Source organism: Poecilia latipinna, unplaced genomic scaffold (assembly GCF_001443285.1).
Source record: "Poecilia latipinna isolate Pla-1442-1.1 unplaced genomic scaffold, P_latipinna-1.0 Scaffold3403, whole genome shotgun sequence".
NCBI classification, from domain to species: domain Eukaryota; kingdom Metazoa; phylum Chordata; class Actinopteri; order Cyprinodontiformes; family Poeciliidae; genus Poecilia; species Poecilia latipinna.
The window spans coordinates 25728-48666 of record NW_015116019.1 but is presented as its reverse complement, the minus strand read 5'-3'; the positions used below and the strand labels follow the sequence as shown (position 1 = coordinate 48666).

Genomic DNA, 22939 nt, shown 5'->3' with positions numbered 1-22939 from the left:
AAATCAGTTTTATTGAATCAGTTTTGATTAAATCAGTTTTATTGAATCAGTTCTGATTAAATCAGTTTTATTGAATCAGTTCTGATTAAATCAGTTTTATTGAATCAGTTCTGATCTGCGTCTTTCTCTCGGCGCTGCAGGGAGTTTCGGTGGTGGCGCTCTGCTCTCCGTCTTTGGTTCCGGGTTTGATCCGATCGGTTCCAGGGTTCTGATCTGTGACCGGGAATGTCCCGTCTTCAGAGGAGCGTCCTCGTCCTCCCGCCTGTCCTGCCTGTCTCCGCCCAACAACGGTCAGCTCCAACTGTTACCATAGCAACCCTCATGGCCATAAAGGTGGCTCTGCTGCAGTAAAGAGGAGCCCAGTTCAGGGTGTCCAAAGTGTGGCGCGGGGGCCGTCTGCGGCCCCTGGACAGACATGTGTGTCCCTGACTTATGTCTCCATCTGTCCTCAGGCTCTGACTCGGCGGTTGGCTGCCATGTTTCCGTCCTCAACCGGCTGGACGCCGTCAACGTCTCTCAGGGCTTCACCTACCGGGCCGCCCTGACGCCCGTCGTCTCCCAGGTGTCTCCGCGGCGAGGAGGGACGGCCGGCGGCACGCGGCTCACCATCAGCGGCTCGGGCTTCAGGTGAGAAGAGTTTCCCTCAGCAGCTCTGTGATAATAATGACATTTATTATGTTAATAACATGACAATACGTAACCTTATCATGTTAATATCTAATGAATATAATTTTTTTATAATTTGCAAATTTCATTGATAATTATTTTGTATACAAGCGTGCATCCAAACTTTTCTTTTGTTAAATCTATACATACCATCCAAGAGAAGCTGCACATACATCCTGTACCTGCTTTGGACAAAACAACGCTGCTGTTCTCTACGTTCCCCAGGCTACCCGACACTTACTAATTAAAAACACCTGAATCAGGTTTTCCTGTCAGTTCTTCTCTTCCAAGTCATCACAATTTTAAATCTCTTCTCACTGAAGCAAACTATTTATAGTCTGCAGCTCTACAACTTCAAATCCTCAGTATTATTCAACAGTCTGATCTCCATGGTGAAATAAAATCCTGCCAATAATTTTCCAGATTCCATCATGTAAATATATTCATTACATTGACCCAGTCTTCCCTCTTTTTCAGCCATTTCCTAGTAATGTTTTCTTTTGCCTGCTACCATCATAATCCTGTACATATATTTATCAGCTGCTCTTGTTAACCTTTCCATCCGTCTTCCCATACAGACAGTCAAACGTGAATGAAATCCTCGCCCTCAGTCCTGATCCATACAGCTCTTTAAATCCAGCCGATAAGGCACCATGCCGGCACAATCCCAGAACACGTGGCAGTGACCCGCTCTGTCTGACCCACATTTCCTCCAACATCTTGCATCTTGGTATTTTCTTTGTGCTGGTGTAACGAAATATCTTACAATATTCTTCCAGCCAAACTCTCTCCAGGAAAGGGAACAAGATGTTCTCCACTGTTGCCCACATATATCCTCCCGGTTCCCCTGTAAAAGCCCACGGTTAGCCTCCAGTTAGCCCACGGTTGGCCTCCAGTTAGCCCACAGGTACCCTCCAGTTAGCCCACGGTTGGCCTCCAGTTAGCCCACGGTTGGCCTCCAGTTAGCCCACGGTTAGCCTCTTTTCCCCATCTTACTTTTATGTATGTTTTGCTTTTCTTCAAATTTTCCAATCCTGTGTACAATTTAGGAATTATTTTCTTCCCCGCCTTCGATTCATTGGCTGAAATAAAAATCTTATTTATCGCCGATTCCAACTCCATTAACTTTATCTTTGAAACAGAGAGGACATGTCCTCTCCAACGTGTCACCTGTCCCTCGTCTCTCAGCTCCAGGTTGGACGACGTCAATGTGACGATCGGCGGCTCGCCGTGCGACGTTCAGTCCTCCAACATGACTCACATCGTCTGCGTGACGAGCGCCCAGCAGCGCTCACAGGAGACGCAGGTCAGGGTCAGCATCGGAGACCGCGGCATCGCCGAGACGGTAACCGCACACACACACACACACACACACACACACACACACACACACACAGTAGCAGGACCAGCTCAGCAGGAGGAAGTTTTCCTCTCTGCGTCTCTGCAGGACGCAGCCAACTTCCTGTATGTGGACGTTTGGTCGTCCCGGTTCACCTGGGGGGGCCTGCCCCCCCCCGAGCGCGGCTCCTTGGCGGTCATCGCTAAAGGTCAGACGGTGCTGCTGGACGCCAGCACGCCGGTGCTGAAGATGCTCCTCATCCAGGGTGGGCAGAGTTTGCGTTCCTCCGATGGAAGCAGAGATCTGCTCTGGGCTGAACCTGCTGCTCTCCTCAGGAGGAACGCTGATGTTCGACGAGGCCGACCTGGAGCTGCAGGCGGAGAACATCCTCATCACAGACGGAGGGCGGCTCCAGATCGGCCAGGAGGGGGCGCCCTTCCAGCACAAGGCCATCATCACACTCCATGGTCACCTGCGCTCTCCTGAACTTCCTGTCTATGGATCCAAGACGCTGGCCGTCAGAGAGGGCGTCTTAGACCTCCATGGTATGAACGCCCCACAGGATTTATCAAAGTGTTACAATAAAGTAATAAAAACACATCTTTCAGTGTCATTTCTGACCCTGGACAGCAGGGGGTGCACTTTGACACTTTCTCCAAAGTAGCTGTTAATGTAGTTACGTCTGTTTTTAATATTTTCTAGCATATTGTCATTATTCATATGAATTTTCTCTTTTGTGGGAAATAAAATCAATGTAGATTCAGCACCAGAACAAAGTTTGATTCTTTCTCATATGTCGCAGATTTTTTGCAGTTTCTCACTTCCTGCTTTCGATGCTGCTGGTTCAGCGTTTAGCTGCTGGTCAGCAGAAATCTGCTGCTCTGGTCTGAAGTGTTGCATGAAGGGAAACTGTTAGAAACCCTGACCACATTTACTCTCCCAGCTCCAGTTACTTGCAGTAATCTGAGTTTTCTAACCTCCAGCACCATCACAACTCATCCTCCTTTTCAAATGAGTCATTGTTGGTGACCTATTTCTCCAGGTATTCCTGTTCCCGTCACCTGGACACACCTGGCCCAGACCGCCGCCAACGGCTCCGCCACGCTGACGCTGATGGAGGCCGTGACCTGGAAACCTGGAGAGGAGATCGTCATCGCCTCCACCGGCCACAGGTACGAGCGCCGCCCCTCGGGGCTGGGGTTAAAAAAGAACTAAGATCTGACCCAGTGGCTGGAAGGGTCAAAGGTCACCTCCAAACCGTCTGAGGTCTGTCATCCTCCAGAGAAGAATCTTTTTCTCAAGATAGCATTATTATTTCTAAGTTAGAAATACTAAAAAATAGAATAAAATCACCAGACGCTGGCTCCTCCCTGAGCCTCCTACTGCAGAAGGATGGATAGAGTTGATGAATCTATCAGATGGAAAGATTAACATTTCTAATTCGTTTTCAAATGAATAAGTTTTTTATCTTATTGTCCAAACGTAGGTCATATGTCAACCAAACACAATATGCACTAACTTGATGAGAATTTAAAAAGAAAGGCTTCATCCTTCAGGAAGTGTCTATTTACAATATAATATACTTAGTTATATACATAAAAGTATGACTCTCCAAAACAATACCCCTTTGTTCCCCTTTTTGTTTTATTTTGTTTGTTTTGCTTTTGTAAATGGAAATGTAAAGAGAAGGAATGTATCTGATCACAGACTGAAACTGTAATCTTCTCAATACCTCAAAAATAAAGAATAATACAAAATGGTATTAAAATGTTTTAAAATTGAAAATAATAATAATAAAAAATCAAAACATAAAGAAGGATAAAAACCAGACAGATGCAAGTCAGCTGAGAACGACCCGGCAGATTCAGCCTCTTCTCTCTGGAAACAAGATGGCCGCCAGTTCGATGGAGGACCTGCACCTGATGGAGGACGAGACTGATGGGACAATGTCCTCTGGACAGACGAGACCAGAGAGGAGACAGGGAACCAGGACGGAGGGAACCAGGATGGAGGGAACAAAGATGGAGGGAACCAGGACGGAGGGAACAAAGATGGAGGGAACAAAGATGGAGGGAACCAGGACGGAGGAAACCAGGACGGAGGAAACCAGGATGGAGGGAACAAAGATGGAGGGAACCAGGACGGAGGGAACCAGGATGGAGGGAACCAAGATGGAGGGAACAAAGATGGAGGGAACCAGGACGGAGGGAACCAGGATGGAGGGAACCAAGATGGAGGGAACCTGGACGGAGGGAACCAGACACAGCAGATAAACTTATGGTAACTGTGCAGCACGGTGGAGGAAGGTTGATGATGTGGGTTTGTTCTGCAGTCAGCAGTCACGGAGTGGACCATGAAGTACTCTAGAGTCCAAAGTGAATCCAGCAACTGAAGCCAAACTGGGTCACCAACAGAACAAGGTGCTTGTGAAGTCAAATCAGAAAAAGAAAAGTAAAAAAACAGAAATGCGCCCACTGTGTTCCACACGGAGCTAGAAGAGGGACGGACAATGAAAAAAAGCGGAAGAGAAAGCCAAACAAAGAGGACGGGAGTTTGGGGTCTCTTTTGATCAGAGATCCTGGTCGACTTGTGCAGAACTGGATGAATTTGTAGACGGGTGGCCAGGCAGCCGGTTTTTACCTGCTTCTGGACCAACTGTGAACATGTCCTGATACACACTAATAAGTAAATGGAGGATAAAATGAAGAAAACTGCTTGGTAATGTGAGTAAAACCCTGTTGATGAAAGTCTGCTTCGATTTATTCATCCTTTTCAAGTGGGGAAGCTGCACAGATTAGAAAAGAACTTGACAATGCTACAATGGCCTACTCAAAGGCCTTAAGCAGGTAGAAGTGCTAAGGTGGGAGCAGAACCTCAATGAACCGGTTTCTGTTTTTCCCTGTGTTCTGAGGCCCATAGAACCCTCTGAGGTTCTGCTGAGGTTCCTATATCTTCCAGAGTGCAGTGTGGTGTTCAGCAGTCGGTTGAAATCTCTGATTTTGGTCTTCCAGGCACAGCCAGAGAGAAAACGAGGTAAGAACCATCGCTGCCGTGTCAGCCGGCGGAAAAACTCTGACCCTGACCGAGCCGCTGACCTTCTCCCACCTGGGCGTGTCCGCCACGCTGCCCGACGGCGCCGTGTTTGAGGCCCGGGCTGAGGTGGGCCTCCTCACCAGGAACGTCGTGGTGCGAGGCTCCCAGAACCTCGACTGGAGCGACGAGGTCGAAGCGTGTCCTGACGGCTTCAACACAGGTGCCGGACCGGCTGGATCAAAGAACCTGATGGTCCGGTAGACCCAGTCCGATTGGGACCAAAACGGCAACATGGCTTCCGTTTCCAGCTGCGGTTCTCTTTCTCACTGAACCGAGTCAAACCAACCACACTGGACTTTCTGGGCAAACGAACTGGAGTGTGAACAAGTTCAACTGGTTTGGTTGGTTTGACTCAGTACAGTCAGAAAGAGAACCGCAGTTAAAAATGGATTACATGTTGCCGTTTTGGTCCCAATCGGGCCGAGTACCGGACGGCCAGGTTGGAAACGGCCTCAATGTTTCTCTGCAGACAGCATGAGTTTGAATTTGAAATGTTAGCTGTAGACCTGGAACAGCCATCTTGAATGTGCGGTTGGCATCTTATTGGGTTTTCTGGGCTGAATCTCGTCTTTTCTGGCTACAGGTGAATTTGCCACGCAGACGTGTTTCCAAGGCAGGTTCGGAGAGGAAATCGGCAGCGATCAGTTTGGTGGTTGCATCATGTTCCACGCTCCCAGGCCAGGAGAGAACCTCGCTCTGGGCAGACTGGAGTATGTTGAGGTGAAACGTCTCTAGAGCCTCCAGATTTCCTAAGCTAATCCATATTGGTCTTGGTGAGCATCAACTTTTCTGGATCTGGCAGATCTTCCACGCCGGTCAGGCCTTCAGGCTCGGTCGGTACCCCATCCACTGGCATCTGATGGGCGACATCAACTACAAATCGTACGTCCGTGGCTGCGCCATCCACCAGACCTTCAACAGGGCCGTGACCATCCACAACACCCATCGGCTGCTGGTGGAGCACAACGTCATCTACGACATAATGGGCGGAGCCTTCTTCATCGAGGACGGCATCGAGACGGAGAACATTCTGCAGTACAACCTGGCCGTGTTTGTCAAACAGAGCACCAGCCTCCTGAACGATGACGTCACCCCTGCTGCCTACTGGGTCACCAATCCCAACAACATCATCCGGCACAACGCCGCAGCAGGAGGGACCCACTTCGGTTTCTGGTACCGCATGCACGATAACCCCGATGGCCCGTCGTACGACCCAAACATCTGCCAGAAGAGGGTTCCCCTAGGCGAGTTCTCCAACAACACGGTGCACTCCCAGGGATGGTTCGGTCTCTGGATCTTCCAAGAATTCTTCCCCATGAAGGACGGACGCTGCACCTCCACAACCCCAGAACCTGCTGTCTTCCACTCCCTGACCACCTGGAACTGCGAGAAAGGCGCAGAGTGGGTCAACGTTGGCGCCGTGCAGTTCAACAACTTCATCATGGTCAACAACGAGAAGGCCGGCATCGAGGCCAAGCGCATCTTCCCGTGGGCTGTGAGTGGCTTTGGGGAGGACGGTGGCGCCACAGTCTCCAACAGCACCATCGTGGCCCACATGGATGAACTCGGCCTGGGCAGCGATTACTGCACACGCCGGGGCGTCATCACTCCGTTTGATGATGGCATGAGTGTCCTCAACACTCGGTTTGTTAACTTTAACCGGAGCAACTGCACCGCCATCGGAGTGACCTCAATCGATGGGACTTGTACAGATCGCTGCGGCGGCTGGGCCGTCAGGTTCGCCGGGATCCAGTACAGGAACTCCCCCAACAAGGCCGGATTCAGGTGGGAGCACGAAGTCCAGCTGGTGGACACGGACGGCTCCCTCACAGGTACACACCCCAGCCACTGAACCTCTGGTCCAACCAGCAGCTCTTCAGGGTCGGCATCAAGGCAACTACACCTTCCTGTAATCTGTTAAAGTGGTCTTCATCAATGGTTGGAGGTCTTTTATAGAAAAATCTCTTTCTACTGAAGGTCTGAAGATGAAAAATAGTCTTGGTGGGAAGAGAAGCAAGATGTTTGGGTTTCTGGTTTGTTGGGGTGCAGTACATCAAGCAAAGGGTTTTCCTGCCCAGTTAAGCAGCTGTTTGACCTTCTGTCCAGCTTTGCCCAGAGCAGCTTTAGTGTAGCAGCTTTGAACTAAACAGAATCATTTTGTTCTCCAGAGGAAATGCTGTTCATCTGCCGGAGGCAGTCTGGCCTTCCTTTGGTCCTTGCCTGGTTTCAGGGACCGTCTGGTCGCTGCGTTTAGATGTTCGGAGTTCTCAGCTAAAGCCCAAAGAAAAGCCTTAAAAGATCCTGAGAAACCTGGCAGAACGGTTGATTAAATCCACTTCTGAAGGTTATGAGAAGGTCTGAGTGAAACACCAGGAATCATCCCTTCAATGTTGTGAACTCCATGTTTGCAGGAAATGTGGACCATAAGGTGGTGCCGATGAGCAGCCTGCTGGACCCGGCCCACTGTTCCCACAGCGCCGAGTGGAGCGTGGGTTTCCCCGGAGCCGTCTGCGACCACACCGTCAACTTCCATCGCTTGGCGTTCAACAACCCCACTCCGACCTCTCTGCAGGCCAAAGACGCCATCCTGACCAACTCGCATGGTACTGAGGCCTCAGCGTCCCGCAGGAGCAACTGCTGCTTTTTATTTGATTTATTTATGAGGTTTACTTGACAGGGACATCAGAGACAAACTGAACCAAACAGCAGCTCCATGCTTGTGTCATAGTGCTTATAGCGTAAGCTAATGTGCAGCACTTGTTCCTAGATGTGCTTTTTAAACAGTACATCTAAGAACTACTACAAAGTAGATTGATAGACATTTAAAATAATACAACATGATGTTGACTACATATGAACATCATACTGCCATCTGCTGGTGATGGGTGGGACCTGCAGTAGCTCCAGTAACAGCTGTTGTTGCGTTGAACTCAGGCAGCAGCGTGGTTCCTTACCTGAAGAAGAGGATGACCCATAAGTTCGGCTGGATGGCGCTGCTGCCGTCCGGACAGACGTACAACTGGCACTTCGACAACGCCGACCACATCACCAACATCACCTACGACGCCAAGTTCTACGGCTTCAAGGTAAAACCTGGCAAAACCCGGCCAGAGGCGGAGAGGCACCGCCCGGCCCGCCTGACGGCTCCGTCTCCTCTCCCACAGTCGGACCAGTTCGTCATCATCAAACACAACTTCACCCAGAGACCCGACAGCTTCCACATCCTGGACGACAGGAACGGCTCGTCCGCGGCGCTGAGCTTCAGCGGCAACGATAACGGAGACTGGTTCTTCAACAAGACCACCAACGACCTCTTCTACCTCAGTCAGACACACTTTATGACCTCTGACCTCTCAGTGCTGCAAATAATTCAAGCTTTCACGTGCTTAAAGTAGCATTGATTCTTTGAAAAGAAAAATAAGCACTAGCCACTGAAAAATTCAAGATGGCGGCCAGTTGAAAAGATGCCCACCATGGAGGAAAATTTACTTTAGTTAAATGTGTAAATATTTGTCACAGATTAATACTTTTGGTGCCAAATCATAAATAATTGGGCTAAAGGAACCATATTTACTGATACTGATCATAGTTTGATTTTTCAAGATGTCACGATGGTTGTCAACAAATGTTTTCCCAGATTCTGAATGTGCTTGTTATCAAATAATGTTCGACTAAAATCGGTAGCAGTCATTAGCTGCCGCTAACCAAAAAGGATTACCAATCACGAAGCCATTGAACAAGAATCTTAGCTATGCTAACACTACACTGCTAAACACATCAAAAATTAGCCAAAACTACCTCCAACATTAGCCAAAGCTATTGCTAACTATTAGCCAAAGCTAATGTTCATGTTAGCCATAGCTAATGCTAACCAGTAAGATGACTTTCTCAGTCAGTCTCACATCTTCATCTCCGTCCAGTTGACTGGAGTTGACTAACCCTTGGTAAAGTCCGGAGTTTCTGTTGTAAAGTTTAGTGAACGGACGACCTCAGCGCCTGATGTTTCTGGCTGAAACAGAAAATGTTCTATTTCTGCAGTTTCTGGGAAGACGAGCCGGCGCCGGCGCCGCAGCAGCGTGGATCGCTCCATGACAGACGTCGCCACTAACCTGGCCGTCCATCGCTGCTTCTTCCATCAGTGCGTGGCTCCGGCCCCGGCCACGCCGGCTCCCGTCCCCAGCCGCCGACCCAACGACTTCCTGTAGGTCCAACTGGACCTCAGTCCAGCCTGGCAGACCAGAACCGGGCTGAGCTGGTTCTGCTTTGGCCTTTTTAACACAGCGTGTTTGCGTATTTCTGCAGTCTGTGGTCTGATGCTTCATTCTGGAAAAGTTCTGCGGAGAACAACTTCACTGTGCCAGCAGAGGGCGCCGATGCAGTCATCCCTTCAGGTACCGACCCGGCCGACCCGACCCGGCGTCATGGAAAGCTGTTCCTATGCAGTCAGAACGTATTTAGTCTGTCATAAGGGGGAATTTCATCCGTTTGAAACGGTGACATTCATAAGTGAATAATTTGGTGGAAATGAGAATCTAAAAAATGAACCTTCATGTTTTTCCCAGATTAACCCAAATGATGTTTACGTTTCTGACTGCGTAGCTTCAAACCGTAAGAACTAAAAACGTGCTCCATATCTTTTATTAGAGCTGATAAAATTTTAATTTTTTAGTTCCATGATGATCAGATTCAGCACATCCCGTCGTCGTCATTATTAAATCTTTACTAAGGGTAAATAAAAACATCCAGGCTCCTCATGAACCTCCATTTGACTTTATTTGGTTATTTTATTCCGTCACCGGGCCGATCGGAGAATTAAAGGATTAAATCTGATTATCGATCTGATGATCGGCTCTCTCCACAGGGAAGTGGGTCGTTCTGGACCGAGACACGCCGTCCCTCAGCAGGCTCACCGTCTCCGGGGTTCTGGAGGTTCTGGACTCCCCGAACAGAACCCTGGTGATCGACGCCGTCTACGTCTCCATCCAGGTTGGCATGGCAACCAGACTCTGCTTCAGATTTAAACCGGAACCGTTCCGGCCCAGCAGCCAGACCCGATCAGAACCTCAGCCGGTTCCGGGCCGTGTGGCTGCGGGGCCGGGCCGGGCCGGTCCGTAGGAAGTGACGGTTGTTGTGCCGGTGTTGTGCCGCAGGGCGGCAGGCTGCTGGCCGGGTGGGACGGCGAGCCGTTCCAGGGCCGGCTGGAGATCCGGCTCCGAGGGAACCACGACACGCCCGACTGGCTGCTGCCCGGCGGACCCAACCAGGGATCCAAGGTCCTGGGTGAGACACCGGGCCGCAGCTCTGCACGGAGAACCGGGTCTGGACCTGCCAGGTTCTGGTCCGGTTCCAGATAAATGGAGGTCAAAAACAAATGACAATAATTTGAGTTGCTTATTTTGTCAGAGAAAAAAGACAGAAATGAATTTTTCCGAGACATTTTTTCATCATTTAGAAATGTTTCAAAAATATTTGACCAACAAGCCAAATAGTGAGTTTGGAGACCATCACCATCTAAAAACTAAATATTTAGCTCCAAGCTAAGCCCTCAGCTAGCTCAGAGCTATTAGCTAAATAGCTGACTGAGCGGTTTACTGTTGGATAAACTGAACATTTAGTTTAAAAAATGAAGCTGTTAGCATCTGGTTGGGATGTAAAGCGGGTCAGAACCGGCCGGTCGTGTGGAAAGCGAAGCTTCAAACTGTGACTCCCCTGTGGTTCTGTGGTTCTGCAGGTGTGTTCGGTACTTTGGACCTGTACGGTCGGCCTCCAGGCGTTTACCACACCAAGCTGGCCGCCACTGCCGCCGCCGGGTCCGACTCGCTGGTTCTGGTGCAGCCCGTCGACTGGAAGGTCAGAGTGCTGGCTCTGTTGGCCTGATTTATGTGAACCAGGTTCTGCTTGGACCTCATCTTGTCCATCAGAACCTGGAGTCCAACCGGGTCACAGGAACCTGGACTTCTTCTGACCCAGATTTAAATAATGCCAGTTTAGCTTTGAGGAATTTTCCTCAGCTTGGAGTGCTGATGGTTCTGACCCGGTTGGACGTCCAGAGGCTTCTGGGTCTGAGTGGAGACGCAGCGTTTCTACAGTTACAGGCTCAAACTGCTGCCACCTGTCAAACACCTGAGAATTCGGGAATGTCGCCGTCTGTCTGTGGGGGGGATACGGGACAGGTGTGCTGTCACCATGGCAACCAGAGCCAGTCTGTAGGACTACATTACCCAGAAGCCTCTCTCTTCTTCTGGTTCTGGTTCTGGTTCCAGTCCTGGCTCCTGACTGCGTCTCTGGTTGCTGTTCAGGTTGGAGACCAGGTTGCCATCTCCACCTCCGGCTACAGAGCCTCGGAGACGGAGAAACGTCGGATCGCGGCGGTGTCGGCCGACGGCCTCATCCTGACCCTCAACCAGCCATTGGACCACACTCACATGGGTCAGTTCCTTTCAGAACCTTTCACATGATGAACCCTTTCCTCTGATTGGACCAGAAGCAGAGATTGGACCGTCTGCTGGTTCCTGACAGGTTCTGGGCTCAGGTTCTAACAGGTTTTGGTTCTGGTAGGTGGAACCCACTCTGTCCCCGGGTCGTCCTTCTCCTATGCTCTGGCGGCGGATGTCGGCCTCCTGAGCCGGAACATCCGGATCATCGGCGAGGAGTATCCAGCGATGAAGGTGGAATCCTTTGGCGCCCGGCTGCTGGTGGGAACTTTCTCCAGCGGCGGAGTCAGCTATCGAGGTACGCAGCTTCTGTAGGCCTCTCCTGCGTGGTCAGGGTTCAAGAAGGTTCCTGGCAACGACCTGCTAGCATGCTGCTGCTAGCATCAACTCCTGATCAGATCAGGCAGACTTGAAGGAGACAGAACGGACAAACATGGAGGAAAACCACCATCTAAACCACAGATAGCTGGTTCACTACACTTTCAGAAACTTTAAAGTTTAAGACTCTTTAAGACTTTCCAGAGATGCCATGTAATGTCTTTGAACTTACTTTCCCAGAACATGCAGAGTACTTTCAGGAACCCAGAAAATGCTTCCCACTATCTAGAGCTGACTGATTGAACTTTCTGAGGAATAGAACGTGTCGGTGCCGGTCCGTCAGGATGAAATAGAGAAACATGGAGACCTTTGATGGTGTTTGTGGTGAGCGCTGCCCTCAGTCTGTCCTCTCTTGCTCGTCTCAAAGGTAAAGCCCAGATCAGGAATGTGGAGTTCTTCCGCTCCGGCCAGGAAGGCTGGACCGACTACTTCGACCCGCGGTACTCTGTGGCCTTCCTCAACCTGGGAGAGGTACGCCAACACTCGGGTGGAAGGAAACCTCAGACAGCAGATGAAATGACCATCTTTCTCCTCTGATCCATGATGAGCCTCTGAAACCTCTCGCTCTCTTCTTCTCATTTTCCTTTCCCTGTGAACCTTAAAAGGATCCAGATCAGTAGTTCTCCAGACGTTCAGACTTGGCCTTTCTTTATTTCCTGCCATTCAGGAGATGAAAATGTTTTTTTATGTGAAGGTTTCAGGGAACGACTCGTACATCCAGGGCTGTGCCTTCCATGACGGTTTCTCTCCGGCCATCGGAGTCTTCGGGACGGCGGGTCTGAGCATCGACGATAACGTTGTCCATCACACGGTGGGCGAAGGTAATCCAGGGTAACGGTGGAGGAAACGCTTCCCGGTCCTCCGGAAGGTTGATGGCAATCTGTGTGCAGGAATCCGCGTTTGGGGCGATCGGATCCTGCTGAGGAGGAACCTGGTGATGATGTCACTGTGGCCCGGATCGTATCAGGACAGAGAGGAACCCTTCAACTTCCAGTGGAACGCTGCCATCGAGGTTCCTCCTGTCAAACAAACCATCAGCTGCTGGGACTTTCAGACAGCTTCCCAATATTCCCAATGCGTTTCCTGTTTCCAGGTGAGCGAGGGCTCCGGTGTGGTGCTGCAGAACAACATCGTGGCGGGATATGAGAGGGTGGCGTATCACATCGACGGCGAGCCGTGCCCAGGTAGGGAACGCTGCAGCGTTTCCTCCCGGAGCGTTTCCTCCGGGAGCGTCTCCTCCCGGAGCGTCTCCTCCCGGAGCGTCTCCTCCCGGAGCGTCTCCTCCCGGAGCGTCTCCTTCCGGAGCGTCTCCTTCCGGAGCGTCTCCTTCCGGAGCGTCTCCTTCCGGAGCGTTTCCTCCCGGAGCGTCTCCTTCCGGAGCGTCTCCTCCCGGAGCGTCTCCTCCCGGAGCGTTTCCTCCCGGAGCGTCTCCTTCCGGAGCGTTTCCTTCCGGAGCAGGGTGGCATTCGGATCAACTCCTCTGCTCCCTGCAGGCTTCCAGAACCCGAACGAGGCCTGGGTCCAGAACGAGGCCCACGGCGGTCCGTATGGCGTCTACCTCAACAAGGACGGCCTGGCCGGCTGCAGCTTCATCCGAGGATTCTTCGTCTGGAAGGCCTTTGACTTCGCCATCTACTTCCAGGTTGGGAAAACAGACTCTGGATCTGGATGCAGGAAGTTTCCTGTGACTCTCCAGTTAGTTTCTTGTGATGTTTGGAGTTTCTGCTCTTCCTGCTGCTAGGCGTTACATCCTCCTTCCGGGTGTTTTCCTGTTTTATATCAGAAAAGTTGAGTTTCATAAAATATCATCAGTTCTTCAGTTTCTACTCGGCAGCCATTTTGTTTTGGCTGCAAGATCTGATCTAAAAACAGAAAATAAATGTGAGGCTCAAATCCCAGGAAGCAGAATCATGAACTCTTCCTCCTGCTCCTCTTCCTCAGGTCATCATGGATGTGGTGGTTTCCAACGTGACGCTGGTGGATAACGGGATGGGCATCATGCCCCTGGTTTTCGGCCCGCCCTCTCTGTCTCATGCCTATGCAGATAAGTCGGTGCGCGTTCAGGTGAGTTGCTTCCTGATTGGCCGCCTGCAGCCGCTGCAGTCGGAGTTTGTTTTTTATTTCTTGTTTCTTCCCAGAACTCCCTGATCGTGGGCAGCAGCCCGGCCTTTAACTGCTCCGACACGTTGAGCTCCGACGACTTCAACGTCGCCACCACGTCTCTCCACCGAGCGCCCAGACCGCCGCAAGGTGAGGCTGCATCAGAACCGGGCGGCTTCTGGCCTGGTTCACCCAGATCGTCCACATTTACCCGTCAAACCGACTGAGTTTCACCGACTGGCAGCTGATTGTGGTGGGAAAATCAGATCCGGTTGGATGTTGAAGATGAAACTGGCCGTTCATGTAATAATTAGTTTATGATTGTGACTTTCGCGTTTCGGTAATCGGCTGCAGCTTCCAGAGGGAAGGAGTCGCCGCCTGGTGGTCATTAACCAATCAGAAACAGCCAATAGGAAGCCGGCTCCTCTTCCAGGGTTTCCTCCCTCCGTTCAGAGAAAAACTCCACTAAAGATTAAAACGTGGTCCAGATACGGAGTCTGCTGATCTACTGAAGCTGACGCCATCTTTGAGGGATCGGAGGTTGATGATGCGTCTGGTTTCCATGGAAACATGCAGTGGATGTGTAGCCTCCTCAGCCTCTGATTGGTCTGTCACTGAGCCGAGAGGAGCTTCTGTCAGGATTATTCCTAATGGAGGAAAAAGTTTCTGCCGTTCCCAGATCTGGACCAGGACCGGTTCTGATTGGTTTTGTCTGGGTTTCAGTGGAGCCAGAACATTTACTGCAGATGGTTCTGGTTCTGTTGGAGGATCTGAGCAGGAAGACGCGCTCACTTCCTGTCTCTGTTCTCGCAGGAGGTCGATCCGGAATCTGCTGGCCGACCTTCCAGTCCGGACACAACACGGCTCCGGCTAAACCGCATCACCTGAACATGAACTACAACGCCATCAAAGGCCGGATGACGGTCACAGGTCCGGCCCGCTAACCTTCCTGTTCCCGTCTCATCGGACTTCCTCCTCAGTCCCGCTTCTTCCGTTCCAGACACGACCTTCGTTGGTTTCCGGAACGTCTGCTCCGGAGAGAGGAACTACGTGTTCATGACCAACCCTCTGAACGAGGACCTGCAGCACCCCCTGCAGGTTTCGGCCGTCAGGATGCTGGACAGCACCGAGGACGCCCGGGTCTTCATTCACCGACCCGATGTGAGGTGAGTTCGGACCGAACCGTCCGGTCCGGTTGGTGTGAATGGTACGCGACCTCTGACCTCTGGTTGAAGTGAACTCTGGTTGGGTTCTGGGCGACATTGTCCACTTCCTGCTTTAGCCCCGCCCATTTTTGGTTTCCGTCTTTACACTGAGACTTTGGCGAAGTGTGTTACCCACAATTCATTGCTGCATGTGATGTTTTGAGTCAAACTGCGGCATTATGGGAATGTTTTGTAATTTTCTCATGGTTGTAGAAAAGGTAAAGAAAATAATTCGACACATTAGAAACAAAAAGGTTTGATACGATAAACTGAGCGGAAAATTAAAGATAATTAAAGATAAAAGATCAAAGGAAAGCAAAATACCTTCATTTAAAAACACTTTTTGGTTGTAGTTTTACTTCAGCAGCACAAACACCTGCACTGCGACCAGTCCGCCATTTTGGAGGTCCAAGTTACAACAAAGGGGCATATTGTCACAATTCTCAAATTTTGGCCATTCTGGGTAAACACAACCAAAGCTAACGTGCTAGCCTAGCGCTAGCAGCAGAAATGGCTCCTGGTCTTTAGCCTAAAGAGAAATCCTCCAACCTCTAAAATCTCCATCTTGTTTCCATCTGGTGAAGAAGGAAGTTGCTCTCAGTGTCTTCAGTGGTTCTTGGTGCAGCGCCCCCACAGGCCAGGAGGGGAACAGGTTGCTGCCAATCGAACCGAGTCTTTGGGAATCTTTCCTGGATTTGTGGACTGATGTGTTTTTGCTCGTCAGTAAAGCGAACCCGGCAGACTGCGTGGACATGGACTGCGATGCCAAGAAGAAGAGTTTGTTGAAGGACTTGGACGGCTCGTTCCTGGGCGCGGTGGGGAGCGTGGTGCCGCAGTCCGAGTTCGAGTGGGGAGGAGACCCCCGCCGGGGGCTGGGCGACTACCGCATTCCCAAAGTCATGCTGACGTCCCTGAACGGCAGCCGGATCCCCGTGGAGCAGGTGGCGCCTCGGAAAGGTAAGCAGAGCTTCAGAGAGACCCGACCCGCCGAGCCGTCCTCTCACGGCTGCTCGTGGTGCGTTCAGGGGTCATCAGGAAAAACTGCACCTACATGAGCTCCTGGCAGAGCTACAAGTGCTTCGGCCTGAACTACCGGATGGTGGCGATCGAGAGCCTGGACTCGGACACGGAGACTCGCCGTCTGTCCCCGGTGGCCGTGCTGGGGGACGGCTTTGTGGATCTGATTAACGGTAAGGTTCTGGTGGTTCTTCCAGGCCGGCCGGGCGGGCGCCGTGTTTTCATCGTGTGTTTTCGGTGCAGGCCCTCAGGATCACGGTTGGTGTGCAGGATACACCTGCCAGCGCCGAGTGTCTCTGTTCCACAGCATCATGGCCACCGGACACGCCTTCGACGTCTACTTCACCAGCGTCAGCCCGCAGAAGCTCCGCCTCCTGATGCTCAACTCCGACCCGTCTGAGGTCGGTTCTGTTCTGGACGCTCGGCTGCTTTCAGTTCCGTCGTGTCTGACCTCCTGTCTCCGTGTTCGCCCCCCGCAGAGCGTCCTGGTGTCAGTCTTCTACTCCAACCCTCAGCGGCTGGACGTCTACGTGGAGGACCGGCTGGTCGCCCCGAGCAACGCCGTGTGGAACCACGACGGGTCCGACTACGTCCTGAGGGAGCCGGCGTACCGAGGTGAGCTGCCGTTTGGAACGATGCCGGTTACTTAGTCTGGGGTTCATTTTTAATGTGTTCACCACAAAATTCATTCATTTATAAATGTTGTTTCAAACTCATCAAGCTAAGCACTGAGATATGTGGGGCTAGTTGAATCAATGTAGATGCAGCTAAATGTGCCTCCAGGTGAGATCATCCCTCAGATTGAACCAAATATTTAGTTTCAAAATAAAAACTCAGTCCAGGTGGTGAAAAAATGACTGAAAACTGAACCCAAACAAACTCAATAACCCAAATTATTGCTGTAAATTTCGGTCTGTAACTTTACAAACAGAACTCAGACATAGGAGAGGAAGCCATGAAATCAGTTCTTCATGTGACAGAATGACCTTTGACCTATTCCTCCATTGTATGCTATAAATTATGGGCCGGCTGTCAGGTTTGATAGCAACAGAGGCGTAGAAACGCAAAGCAACGATTCCAGGAGCGAAGCTGGGAGGGATCGGAGTAACGATGGAGACACGGCTCTGCTGCAGGAGGCTCTGCTGCAGGAGGCTCTGCTGCAGGAGGTTCTGCTGCAGGAGGCTCTGCTGCAGGAGGCTGAGCTGCAGGAGGCTCTGCTGCAGGAGGTTCTGCTGCAGGAGGTTCTGCTGCAGGAGGCTCTGCTGCAGGAGGCTCTGCTGCAGGAGGCTGAGCTGCAGGAGGCTCTGCTGCAGGAGGCTCTGCTGCAGGAGGTCCAATCACAGCAGACCATCCTCTGCCTCCAGGTGAGTTCGTCCCTCAGATGAACGCCTCCATGGGAACCAATTTCTTCGACCAGGATTACAAGATGCTGAAGGTTCTGCTGAGAGGTTCCGGTCCGCTGGAGATCAGGACCGCCCCGGTTCTGGTTCTGGCCTTCAACATGCCCGCCCTCACCGAGGACCAGTTCTTTGGAGACAGCCTGGTCCAGAACCTGGCTCTGTTCCTCAGAGTTCCCGCCAACATGATCCGCGTCTCCCGGGTGGTGAGGGAGAGCGGCGGCGCGCGGCGCAGGAAGAGATCCACGGGCCTGACGGTGGAGGTGGAGATCCGGAAACCTCCGGTCCAGCAGAGCGCCAACAGCACCGCGGGTCAGTGGTCCGGTAAACGGGTTGAGCGCTCTTAGGAACCCAGGTGGAATGACGTCTGCTCTTCCAGGTGAGGAAGACTTTGAGCTGCTGAAGAACATCGCAGACGATCTGGGTCAGGCGGCGCTTTCCGGGAACCTCAGCCAGTCCATCGGCTTCAACGTCTCCTCCGTGGGAATCACCCGGCCGCCGCCCGCGTCTTCGGACCCCAGCTGGAGCCAGGTGGGTCGGATCAGCCAGGCGGGTCGGATCAGCCAGGCTGTAGCGCCAGACGCCAACAGTTTAGCTGATTCTCCTCGTTTCACCTGCAGGTGGCAGCAGAGGACGTGTCCAGAGATCAACCCAAGGCGAGCTACGTGTCGAGCGTGGCGCGGCTGCTGCTGATCCAGGATCCGGTGGCCGGAGAGGCGGTGGGTCCGCTGCTCCAGCAGCCGGTTCTGATGGCCATGGATGACCAGGTGAGGCCAGTTAGCTTAGCAGCAGGATTCATTCATTCATAACTTTAGTTTCTAAGATCCTCCATCAGGCTGCAGAACATTTTTATTTTCTCTTTATTTGTCCCTCTTTATTTCCTGAAAGAAGCATTTTGCCCTTAAAGTTTTCTCTGATGTTCTTAATCTTTCACGTTCCACAGCACTGGCATGAGAGCGCCCCCTAGCTGCAACCAGAACCAAATAAAACAAAACAAATTGAACAAAAAAACAGTAGAAGAGCTGCAGGCTGAGACGTCCTGAGTAGTAGAAGATAGAACCACGTGTCCTGAGAATTATCCATGAAGTTAAAAGAACTGAAATTACTGAAAAACTGGAATTGCCAGCAGTTATGAGCGGGTTCCTCACCGACCCAGTGAGTGGCTCCTGGAGTTCTTGGTGTTGCCAAGCTAACATCAGTGCTAACATAGCACTTCCTGTACCGGAACTGGCATGGGACTCTTATTGTGAAAGTCCATAGCTGCTACTTCCAGTGACTGGTTAGCATGAGCTTTGGAAATTGAGGTGGGAGGACAGAGACTAGCAGACGGGATGAGACGGACAAATCTGAATAAATAAATTTAAATTTAAATAAATGCTGTATCCAAAAATTATCAAAATATTCTCAGATGATCAAGTTTGCTTCTGGTATAAGTTTAAACTGAAGGATTTTTGGAGAATGCATTTTTTCCACAGGGAATTTTTAACCTAAATTAATAAATTCCTCAAAATTCAATAAATAATAATAAATCTTGGAGTAAGCAGAATACTTCCAGGAGGAACCGGGCGGAACTCTCCGTTACCGGGCGGAACTCTCCGTTACCGGGCGGAACTCTCCGTTACCGGGCGGAACTCTCCGTTACCGGGCGGAACTCGCCCCGTTACCGGGCGGAACTCTCCGTTACCGGGCGGAACTCTCCGTTACCGGGCGGAACTCTCCGTTACCGCCCGGTAACGCTGTCTGTGCTGATGTTTCAGGGTAACTGCGTCTCGGTGGGTGTGACCTCGCTCACCGTGACGGCCAGCCTGAAGAACACCAGCGGGAACCTGGTGGGAGGACTGGACGGTAACGTCACCATCCGCTTCAGCAGCTGCTGGGCCAACTTCAGCGACCTCTCCATCCTGACCAGTGGTGAGTTAACCTCCTGACCCCTGACCCTACTTCACCCGTCACGGTAACGGGCAGGGCTGCACCGATTGCAGTTTTCTGGCCGATTGCCGATCTTTAAAGAGCCTGACCTGCAGATTCTGATTTTGGACAATGCCAATTGTTTTTGTCTGAAAGTTGCTGGCTAGACATGACCTGGTGGGCGGGGCCAGCAGTCAGTGCACCTCTAGTAACGGCCCGTCTTCTCTCTGCAGGGGAGAACCTGACCATGGTCTTCACTCTGAAGGACTGGAGCGCCCAGTCTCGATCCTTCTCTGTGGCGGATGTCCCCCCCTCTACCACCACCGAGGGCCCGCCCCGCCCCACCGAGGGCGGCAGCGTGTTCAGCTCCAGCTCGGCCGTGTCTGCAGGTGGACTGTGTCTGATCAGCGTCATCTACGAAGTGGCCTGCTGTTCCACTAGCCTCCCCCTCTGCTAGAGCGCCCCCTGCTGGTCATCAACATGTTTTCTGTGGGTTTCTTTGGGTTTCTCGTGTCACGTAGATCAACTCCATAATGACGGGTTCTGATCCAATTTAGTCTCAGAAATCTAAACTCCTGAATCTGGATCAAGTTTTCAGGTTTCTAAAATTCTTTCATGGTTTTTGTTTCTTATTTTCTGGTTAAAATGAAGAAACTGACAGCAAATATCAAATCAAAGCTGCAAGAAAATGAGGAGCAAACCTCTGTATGCAATCAGTGATTCTGAAGGAAGAAATGAAGTTTAAACTCTTTGATTGTTTCAGCTTAAATAAAGTCTTGAATAATTCTGGTTTGGTCGGATCAGCGTCTTTCTGTGGAAAGTTTTCTAGATGTTTATCATGTAGATCAGCCCAGGCCTCAAGGCGCACACCCTCTGCTTCAGCTCCCAGTTTCATCTGACGGGGTCTGGCTGAAGCCGAGGAGCTGCAGACACTCACTCACCTGCTCAGGTGTCACAGATCAACCCTGCTCACCTGGAGAACCTGGAGAACCTGGACCAGGAACTCAGAGACGGGTTCTACATTAATAAACGTTTGTCAGTCTGACCTGCTGCAGGAATCAGAGCCACTAAATCCTGGATGAGTTTCTCTGGTCGGAGACTTTAGTCCTCTGGGACCGAATGTCCTGCAGCTGGAAGGTCGACTGAGGGTCAGGTCAGAGGTCAGAGGTTAGCCTGATCTCTGGTTTCCATCTGGAAGAACTGAAGCTGTGCATTAACCCTAAATCCATAACCCTAGATCCATAATCCTAGATCCATAATCCTAGATCTATAACTCTAGATCCATAATCCTAGATCCATAATCCTAGATCTATAACTCTAGATCCATAATCCTAGATCCATAATCCTAGATCTATAACTCTAGATCCATAATCCTAGATCTATAACTCTAGATCCATAACCCTAGATCTATAACTCTAGATCCATAACCCTGTTGAAACAGAAATCCCAGTTCTTCAGGTCGGACTGGAACCAGTTGAGTTCTGGACCAGAGAGTCTGACCCAGTTCTGCAGTTGGTTCTGTAACATGATCAGAACCAGCTCTGTGGTTCATCCACCGTCTATATGAATGTCATTGAACACTTTGACTAGGCCAATCTCAGTGCTGTGGTAACTATGGCAACCAGACTGGAAGCAGCTGTTTAACTGATTAACAGGTTTTCCAGTGACGCTGCTGGTTGGAGATCAGCTGAGATTCTACCAGGTTTGGTACCGGCTGCTTCTGATCGGATCCGACTGTGGGAGGAGATCCAGACAGAGGAGATCTGTCCATTTATAATTTCCTCCAGAGGATACCAAGTTTTACATCACCACTTGGAGATGACCTTTCACCCTCCCCAGGTCAGCAGCTGATTGGCTGTCCTGACACACCTGGAGGCTCAAAATGAGCAGGTAGAACAGCAGGAGGGTGTACTTAAGGAATCAAGCAGCTCCTCAGGGCGTTGAATTTGTTCCCAATTTTATGCCAAAAGGCGCTGCAGAACCGGCTGCAGAACCGGCTGCAGAACCGGCTGGCCGCTGCTCTTATGCTGGTGGATGTGGGGAATCGCCCTCTGGCTCCTCCTGGTGGTGGAACAGCAGAAAACCCCCACAAGCCAAAGACTCCAGTTCCCAACAAATAGTTTCTATGTTTGGATTTAAGCCACAATGCAAAATAAACAATATTTATTAGGAGAACTCAAGATGCAATCTTTGGAGCATTGTGTAAATTTAATTTATATCTTTGGCACATTTTGAGTTTTGAACCTTTTATTTTGAGCCAAAGAGTTGGCATGATTTAAAACAATAAAATAAAATCCACTGAATGCGTTTTAAAGTGCCATCAGCTACAAACTAAAACAGTTAGAAAAGTAAACATTTGAGATGGACATGGAGAAAAGATTTGACGAGAAAATGTCTGAAGGAGCTTCTGCTAAACGTTCCTGAACAGAAATCCGAGACGTTCAATGAAATTCCTGATCAGGTCAGAAATGAAGTTCATGGGATCTGAAGCAGGAGTTCAAATTATTCCACAGTAAACAAATCGACAACATGGCTGCCTGACTGGCTCTGCCTCCTGACACACTGAGCGCGCTCAGTTTGCTCCTCTCTGCTGATTGGACCAAAGTTTGATCCAATTTCTGGTCAGGAATAAAAATCTGATTTCTGCTTCTAATCGTTTCACAATCTGAAGATGAATCCATGAATGTTCCTCTGAGGGGTTGGGGGGGGGCTGTCCTTCATTCCCATCATCATCATCATCAGATGAAGGTTTTCAGTCTGGGCTCACAGGACAATAATCATCTTCATCATCACCTAGCGACAGAGAAGCGTCAGCATCATGCTGATGGACGTGTGAGGTCGTCTCTCGCTGACCTTTACCTGAGCTTGGCTCCGCCCCCTTTCCTCCCAGTGCAAACTGGAAACCAGTGTTGGTGTAGGGCGGCGGGTTCCCAGCCTGGTTCTGACCCGGTTCTGATGTCACTGCAGACGACCCAGAAAAACGTCCATGAAGTACAGATGGCCTTCATCGCTGAATAAATAAATGACTGGACCTGCTAACACCTGGTTACTCACGGTTCTGTTGGCTTCTGGACCAACCTGACCGGGTCAGGTTCTGGCTGGGAGTCACATTTTCGTAGCATTCGCCAGACGAGGTGCTGGACGAGTCGAAGGAATCCTCGGAGATCCTGGACGATCCGCGGAACCGACCATCTGCGGCTGCGCAGGAGCCTGGAAGGTGAAACCAGACATGAACACTAGAGGCGCCACTGAGCGCCGAGTCCTGCGTAACGTCGCCGCCATTTTCTGTTTCAACCGTTTTACGCATAGACATAACATAAGGACAGACCCTCATGGACCGCTCTCGCCTGTTGTCGCTGACGAGATTTAGGGCGGCCATCTTGGAGCGGTACTCCACTCCAC

The 22939-nt window shown here is 50.9% G+C and overlaps 2 protein-coding genes across 2 annotated transcripts in view; one reads left to right on the top strand and one right to left on the bottom strand.

Moving 5' to 3' along the window:
* Positions 1-108: 108 nt before the first annotated feature.
* Positions 109-20327, top strand: LOC106940887 (fibrocystin-L-like; the record flags this gene model as incomplete). Its single annotated transcript, XM_015023754.1, has 37 exons — positions 109-290; positions 453-627; positions 1855-2011; positions 2114-2270; positions 2341-2550; positions 3048-3177; positions 5017-5258; positions 5682-5818; positions 5901-6930; positions 7510-7701; positions 8033-8184; positions 8263-8422; positions 9137-9299; positions 9401-9489; positions 9960-10084; positions 10249-10378; positions 10830-10948; positions 11398-11527; positions 11657-11830; positions 12278-12381; positions 12605-12731; positions 12801-12922; positions 13004-13094; positions 13404-13552; positions 13852-13974; positions 14049-14160; positions 14824-14940; positions 15011-15176; positions 15940-16172; positions 16241-16405; positions 16476-16633; positions 16712-16847; positions 17597-17941; positions 18009-18160; positions 18250-18396; positions 19387-19540; positions 19771-20327. Coding segments are annotated over 37 exons (6679 nt in total), but the record flags the coding sequence as incomplete, so codon positions are not given.
* A 1439-nt stretch (positions 20328-21766) lies between these two features.
* LOC106940888 (T-cell differentiation antigen CD6-like) overlaps positions 21767-22939 on the bottom strand; it is a 21738-nt gene continuing 20565 nt past the window's right edge. Inside the window, exons 10-12 of the mRNA XM_015023755.1 lie at positions 22592-22747; positions 22397-22498; positions 21767-22330 (exon numbers count right to left, since the gene is read on the bottom strand). Coding sequence (XP_014879241.1) covers positions 22290-22330; positions 22397-22498; positions 22592-22747 — 299 coding nt within the window. The 3' untranslated portion in view covers positions 21767-22289. The remainder of the gene's footprint in view (positions 22331-22396; positions 22499-22591; positions 22748-22939) is intronic.